A 7,910-nucleotide genomic window follows, 5' to 3' on the forward strand; every position below is an offset into this window, starting at 1 on the left:
TGGCCCTCCGATACAGTTTTAATGTTTTGCAGATTCACATGAAATACGACATATTTTGTAAAGGAATCTTAGAAAATAAATTTGCAATGTAATTAAGTTATATTCAGGGGACCTAGAGAAAATGGGGTCTGATTTAAAAGTGGCTGCCTTCAAAATAGGCTTAAAGTGCAAGTTGAAGGTTTGTGTACATTGTACGGCCCTCTGAGGACTTTTGTGTGAAGAATTTGAAGTGGCCCCTCAAACGAAAAAGGTTCCCCACCCCTGGATTACAGGAGGTAACACTTCTTCCATGTTAATTCAGCATTGCCACTGCCACAACTTTGTTGTCTATCCTGCCCATATGATTCAGCTCCCCATGTGATTCAGCTATTCCAGATTGTCTTTGACAACAGAAGTTAAATCCAAAGTCATGGTAGTAGGCTAGTCAACAGTAAGATGTAAGTAACCAATTTTTTTTTTTGAGGCTTGAGGGGATTTCACCTTTCATCCAACGGGCCTTAGATTATAAGTTGCAACATCTCTTCCACGTTAAAGCAGCCAATGACACTTCCTTGTCTATTCTCACCAGCTGAATGAGCTAAGGGGTGAATCATTCCAGACAGTTGCTGTGTGTCTCAGATGGTGCACTTGTGCACTTCGGGCTCTGTGTTTTAGTTCGTAATTAATAAACCATACCAGGGCTTGACATTTCCTTTTTCGCTTGCTGGCCATTGGGGCCAGTGGTTTTCCCAAGTCACTGGCCATTCAGCTATTCTACTGGCCAAAAATTGATATTGTTTCTTTTTCTCTTCAGCATGACACTGTATATCTAACCCCAGGTACTAAAGCAAGAAGATGAGTGCACAACTTTCTACATGGAAATAAATCATGCAAATAGAAACAGAGTAACTGACCTTCTTCTTGAACTTCTACAAACAATTGCTACACAGGGGGCAAAGTGCTGAATATAGGCTATTCTGTGTCATACCATAGAATAAACTACCTGCCAAATTGGCGAGTGGCCCTGAAGTTATTACCAGCCACAGCCAAGTTTTACCAGCATTTGACTGGTTTGCAGGTGCCAGTGTCAAGCCCTGCACCATTCACACTAAAACATGAACATTGAAGTGCACAAGTGCACCATTTGAAATCCAGAAAATGTGTCTGATAATGCCTGATAATGTGTCTGATGCCTCTGACGACTTGGAAGTTAAAACCGGGGTCATGGTAGTCAACAGAGCTATACCGTACGTAAGTTGTGAGTAACTAAACTTTTTTGGAGGCTTGAAGGCATTTCACCTTTCATCCAGCAAGCTTCGGATTGCAAGACGAAGCCTAAACGCCTTCAAGTTCCAAGAAGAAGAAGAAACCCAGCAGTTGCTCACCGCTTACAGTAGCCCACTGTCAAGTCTTTTGACAAGGGAGATTCCAGAGAGCGTTTCATCCCACACTAAAAATACAGCCGCGCGAGGGAGGGAGAGGAGAGGAGGGGAGGAGGACCAGGGAAGTGGACGGGGGGGGGAGCACAAATGTGGTCAGTTGTTCTGGGCTCATGGAGGGGGGTGAGATGCAGAATATGGCCCCCATTACGTTGTAAGTATTAAAGGAGGGGGGGCCTTTCAGATGACTTTGTTTCAGGCCCAGCCGAAGCTGTCAGCGACCTCGCAGAGGACAGTAAGTGCCCAATACTGTCTCCTCACGAAGCCTTTGACACGGGGAGAAAAAAAAGAGACAGACCTAAAAGCTCTCCATTGTTCTCAAATACTCTAGCACACTGCACATCTGACGCACATCCTGTCTCGCTGCAGAGACGCAATCTAGCGGGGCTGGCGTCTCTGTCTGCAGAGAAGACGATGTGGGAGGATTGGGGGATAAGGTGGTCTGTTGTCCCGGGCCCAGGGAGAGAGGGGGTGGCCCCAGAATTGGGTCCCCATTGCATTGTATGTATTGAGAGGGGGGTCCTTTTTGGAAGATTTTATCCCGGGCCCAGGCAAAGCTGGCAACGGCCCTGGTAGATGGCATCTGTTGGGGCTGGGGTCGGTGTCACTGTGCTGTGCTGTTCTGTTTGTTTCCTCTGCATGCTCTCAGGAACGCTTGCTGACACAAAATCAAAGCACAGATGATGGAGGAAACGGAGACAAAGCAAAGCACACACACACACCCAAACAATGCCCTACAGGCATGGCGGTGACGACTGTACTCGGTGGAGTACCTTTCTGGATCTGGATCTCTTTGTTTACTGTACATGCTATAAATATACAGCAGACAACACAAAGTACAGCATTTTGAAGTGTTAATTCAATACGTAGAGAGTCAATTTTATTTAACACTTTTCTAAGTTGTTCTACTAATTGTTGAACTAACACTGCACAATTTACTGTGCACAGTTTCTATATTTACAGAATGTGGACGAGAGACTTTGGCATTGGAGAATTCATGACGTTACACCTGACGAAGACCGCCTGAGGTCGAAACGTTGTGTTGAATAAATCGGTGAGCAGCAACAGTGTGCGGATTTTTCCTTCTTCTTTTACGCGTCTTTGTTTGATCCAGCACCTGTTTTACTGGATGTACATGCATCCCTCACACTAATTTTAGACTTCATGACTCCAGCAGATTCTACTAAGGGATTATACTATATATGTATGTGACAGTAGAATGGCAGAATGAAGACAGGAATGAAGATATAATAATAATAAAAACGTTTAATTATTCTGTACATTCATCAGCTTAACACAATCCAGTTAAGTATTGTCCTCAACATATTGCATAATGTCACATAGACTCCTATTAACATAGGAACCTGTTAAAAAAATAGTCACAAAATTGACATGTCTGTACAAACGCCTTCCAATTCCATGCTTCATCATATTTAACAAAGCATAAAATGATACATCAAATTAATACAAATACAATATTAGCTCTTAATGTCAGCAAGGTGTATAAATAGGGGGAAAGGGGAAATGGGTTTAGTGAAAAGTAAATGTTTTGAATAGGCCCCTCTTAATGTCGTTGGATCCGCTAATATAAAAGCCATTATTATTCCCGGGGACACTACGGGCTTAGTCTGATTCCAATTGCCCTTACTAATCACTCAACAGCATGGGGTCCCTTTCACGACCCGCCATTAAAGCCACGGTCTTAATTAAAAGACATTTAAAAGAATGTCACACTTCCTTCTCGGAGGAGGAAAGATGATGGGGGTAGGGGGTGCTAGCCTGGGCAATGCTGCAGCAAGCAAGAACCTTCTCACCAGTACGACATTCTTAATGGCCTGTAGAGTTGACCCCTTGCGGAGAGTGGTAGTTGGGGAGAAAAACAGGTCTCTCTGCTTCCCAGCACACGCACATGCATACACATGCACACACACGCACACACACACACACACACACACACACACACACACACACACACACACACACACACACACACACACACACACGCACACACACACACACACACACACACACATTCCTTTGCTTCCTGGCAGTGGTAGCTGGCACACAAACACGTACATACGCACGCACACACACACACACACACACACACACACACACACACACACACACACACACACACACACACACATAAAGGCTTCTCCTTCTCCTTCTTCGTCTTCATCTTGTCACACTACTCCCCGGTTCATCCGCTTTGTCTCCGTTGAACTTTTGGCACTTGTTACGCGCTGCCGTGTTGTCACGTGGCCTTGTCACTCGCTCGTCGCCCGCTTTTACATCTCTGTCAAGGAGATAAAAGTTGCAATCGCTTCAGCTTAGTGGAGGAGGAGGAGAGGGAGGAGAGCTGTGATGAGGAGGAGAGGGAGAGGGAGGAGAGCTGTGCTGTGCTGTGTGCTCTTAGAGATTTGCATGTGTGCACAGCAGCAGGAGAGCACAGATGTTGGTGCGGAGCAGCAGCCGGGTGTCATTGGCTGTGTTAATTCAACACTTAAAGAACAAAGACCTTTCAGTAAAGGGTGTTGAATTCAACTCTTTACGTGCTGAATTAAACACCCGCAAATCTGCTGTGTGGTGTTATGATTCATGAGGCGTGCTTATCTGTTTCGGGTGTTAATTGAACACTGAGTTAACGACAAGGATGTTAAGTTCAGCTCGTTAAGTGTTGTATGGACACTGCCAATCTGCTGCGTGGTGTTATGATTCATGAGGCATACTTATCGCTACACCCCACAGATAGTAGTACTACAAAGACTGCTCAATGGCAGGGCCCATGTTATACCAGATATACTGGTGCTGCCTTGATTGGTATGCGAGATGCACCACTACTACGAGAGATGTGCCTTTGAGATCTTTTGGTGAGAGGCCCACCAGTGGTGTGTGTAACCTTGTGTCTCTACTCTGATGGTTTTTTTTTTTTGGTTCTTTGTTCTTTTTTTTTCTCTTTTTTCACTCATTGGTAACTGGAGGGTGGTCTAGTGGGTGGAACACTACAGAGATCATGACCTTACCACTACATGCAGGCTACCCCAAAAGAAAGAAAGAAAGAAAGAAAGAAAGAAAGAAAGAAAGAAAGAAAGAAAGAAAGAAAGAAAGAAAGAAAGAAAGAACGAAAGAAAGAACGAAAGAAAGAAAGAACGAAAGAAATAAAGAAAGAAAGAGACTGACACAAGGCGTTTTTCATACATACCAGCAAGTTCACGGTCCAAGTTGTCGATGAAGCTCTGAAGGTCACTCGTGTCACCGAGTTTAGCTGAGAGAGAGAGAGTGTGAGAGAGAGAGAGAGAGAGAGAGAGAGAGAGATGGAAAGAGAGAGAGAGAGAGAACAGAATGTGAATATATGCGCCACAGCGCAGCACAGCAGCACTACTTTCACAGCTGCGTACAGTAAAGAGACGGCGCTCAGTGCAGTGGCATTTCCTCTGAAACGGAGCGAGGCGCCCATAAGAAACGCGATCTTCCACTTCACAATTACATAAGGGGATTGAGGGAAGGAAGGGAGGTGTGTGTGTCTGTGTATGTGCGTGTGTGCAAAGCAAGAAAGTGTGTGTGGGAGTGTGTGTATGTGTGAGCGGCGCGCATATCTATCGACGTGTGTGCATGTTACAGTGGAGGAAGAAAGAGGAGGGGGAGGAAGAGAAAAGTGAGGGAGGGAGCGACACCATCAACACCCCCCCCTCCCAACCCACCCACCCACACACCCACCCACATACACATTCCTTTCTTGTAAGCGATAAAAAAGGATGAGAGATACATTGGCGCGGTCACACGCATACAACTCAGCTTTTGTCACCAAGTATCAAACGCTCATGCATATACGTATCCCATAATCCCTTGTGATGATGGGGGCCACCGCGCCTGTGGCCCACCTAGCAGCCAGGCAACATGCATCGCATCATATCCCCCATTGAAGGGCCCCGGCTCTCATATGCAGGTCCACTGACAGCTTTGACTGGGCCCAGGACAAAATCACGTCAAAGGGCCCCGAACGCAATACATTAACTGTAATGAGGACCCGATTATGGGCCCCCTATCTGCTTGGGCCCGGGATAACTTACCCTCCCTTGTCAGTTTCCCTGCTCATATGGCTGCCTGCCCGACAGATGGGAGAGCTATAATGTAGACGACAGGGGGAGGCTTGCTGGCTTTGTGAGTGTTTTCCATTCTCTCTAGTGCCTTGTTGTCTACTGTGGCCTGTATTATTGATAAGATTCATGCATTTAAATGAGATGATGCTGGTGCTACTGTTCGCTCGCTCGCTCGCTCTCTCTCTCTCTCTCTCTCTCTCTCTCTCTCTCTCTCTCTCTCTCTCTCTCAATCTAACTATCTCTCTCCCTCTCCTCAAATTTTCACACCTTATTCCATTCTAAAGCTGCAGATACACGCACACACACAAGCACAAGCACACACACACACACACACACACACACACACACAAATAATGATCACATATTACACACACGCTCACTCACTCACAGTCTCTCACAGTCTCTCACACACACACACACACACACACACACACACACACACACACACACACACACACACACACACACACACACACACACACACACACAGCACTGCCATCAACCCATCTTGTACAAGCATAATAAATAAATAAATAGATAAACTAACTGTCTGCCACCGTGCCTGCCAATTATCCCGGCTCCAAAACGGAGAGAGAGAGATAAGGAGGCAAAATGACGGAGGAGAGGAGAGGAGTGGAGGAGTGCAGTAGCCGCAGCAACCCCGCGGGTCACAAACAGCTGGAATTGGGGGCAAAGCCCACCCGGCCCTCTGGCATTGTTGTGTAAATGAGATGCCTATCTTGCGGACGGAGTGGAGTGGAGACGTTATGGTAATAATATAGGCCTATACCTTTAGGTGCCGTGGCTGCTGCTGAGGCCGTCGTCATGCCTGCAGTGTTGAGCTCCTCTTCGCTGGTGTTCAAGCTGTTCCCCAGAGAAGGTTCGCTGCCTGGGGAGGGAGAGAGAGAGAGATACAGAGAGAGAGAGAGAGAGAGAGAGAGAGAGAGAGAGAGAGAGAGAGAGAGAGAGAGAGAGAGAGATAGAGAGAGAAGGGACACAGTTATACAACTCGTCTGTGAAGTCTTTCATATTTTGGTCTGCTGGACTCTATGAAAAGAGTCTTTTTTCCCTCCCTCTCTCTCTCCCTCTCTCCCTTGCTCTCTCTCTCTCACACACACACATACCCCCTCTCTTCACACTTCACACTCTCACTTATTCAAGCTATGTCCCAGTTAATAATTCCTGCCTTCCTAAGCAAGTAATGTTGCAGTGTTTATTCAACACTTCAAGAGTGTTAAATACGACTCTGAAAGTGTTGAATTGACACAGCAAAAATGACTGCGGCAGGGAAGAATTTGTTTGGAATGATGGTAATGAGATAAGCATCGCACAACGTACCTTACTTTAGCCCTCCCTGCCTTCTTAGGGAAGTGTTATACAAATAGTGATAGAGGCAGCTCAACGGATTGAATTTCACACACGTGTGGGGGACCACAGCAGTAAACTCCACGGTCGCCGATGATGCGTAAAACCAAAACACGCTGCGGGAGGCGACGCTTGTTTGTTATTGTTTTACAGAGTTCAGGAATTATTTATGAAGTCTGGGAGCGACGACGACGTGTGTGGTTGTTTGGGGCTTCTCAGCTATCAAGACAGCAGCTCATGAAAATGGAAACTCACCACAGTCTGAGTCCTCGATGCCGCTGTCGCTCACGCCGTCGTTCAGTCCCGTGCGTCGCTTCGCCTCGTTTAAAAGGTGACCATAAACATATGGGGTGCTCTGTGACGGGACCCTCAGTTCCTCAACAACGTCGTTGAATTCTTGAAGCAAGTCCCCCAACTCCATCTCCAAGTCTTTAAAAAAAAAAAACATCAGTAAGCATCATCATAAGACTTGTCAGATCTTTGACAAGAAAATGTTTGCCTTTTCCCCCTCCAAAGCACCTACTTTACATCACATACGCCAATGAAAAAAAGTTGATAAATTCCTCACCTGTGAAAGTTTGACCAGACATCCTGTTACGTGCGGGTAGTTTAGGCAGAGGTCAAAAGTAAAGTGGTCTGAATACTCTTTACTTGGAGGTGCAACTCTCTCATTTATTTGAGCGCTCCGCCTGCGAAAGAACGCGCCTCTGAACCGTCCAATGAACTCTCAATACGGCCTTTGTGGTTTCCTTTCCGTCTGGGGGGGAGGGCTACCAAACTTTCCCCCTCACAACAAAATCGGAACATTCCACTAATATAGAAAGTGACGCAACTTTAGGGGGCTTCGACTGTGTGACAAGAGTTATAGTTCAACTTAAATTTGGGTCCCATCTGCACTGAACAATTCATCTTTTGTGAACTGTGACATTTTTACGCACTATTCACAGCCAAGAAAGAAAAGCTCCCCTTGTTTTAAGTGTCAAGCTTAGGCTACCATATTTTGTACGCCATCGGGTTCTTTTTT

General features: G+C 46.0%; 1 protein-coding gene across 1 annotated transcript; it reads right to left on the bottom strand.

The window, feature by feature from the left end:
- Positions 1-2,666: 2,666 nt before the first annotated feature.
- si:dkey-27i16.2 (regulator of cell cycle RGCC-like) lies at positions 2,667-7,579 on the bottom strand. The gene is made up of 5 exons (XM_063190336.1): positions 7,455-7,579; positions 7,142-7,315; positions 6,312-6,410; positions 4,624-4,686; positions 2,667-3,717 (listed from the first exon to the last, which is right to left on the bottom strand). Exons 1-5 carry the CDS (start codon positions 7,474-7,476, stop codon positions 3,710-3,712), a joined length of 366 nt encoding a protein of 121 aa, XP_063046406.1. The 5' UTR covers positions 7,477-7,579; the 3' UTR covers positions 2,667-3,709.
- Between the last annotated feature and the right edge of the window lie 331 nt (positions 7,580-7,910).

Source organism: Engraulis encrasicolus, chromosome 23 (assembly GCF_034702125.1).
Source record: "Engraulis encrasicolus isolate BLACKSEA-1 chromosome 23, IST_EnEncr_1.0, whole genome shotgun sequence".
Lineage (NCBI taxonomy): Eukaryota > Metazoa > Chordata > Actinopteri > Clupeiformes > Engraulidae > Engraulis > Engraulis encrasicolus.

What these genes read in the sequence shown, in the direction of transcription:
- si:dkey-27i16.2 (XM_063190336.1), bottom strand. Translation starts at nt 7,476, where the DNA reads ATGTCTGGTCAAACTTTCACAG. An exon ending in CATCGAGGACTCAGACTGTG is followed by an intron (nt 6,411 to 7,141) that starts GTGAGTTTCCAT and finishes CTCCCTCCCCAG; the next exon opens with GCAGCGAACCTTCTCTGGGG. An exon ending in AGCAGCCACGGCACCTAAAG is followed by an intron (nt 4,687 to 6,311) that starts GTATAGGCCTAT and finishes TCTCTCTCTCAG; the next exon opens with CTAAACTCGGTGACACGAGT.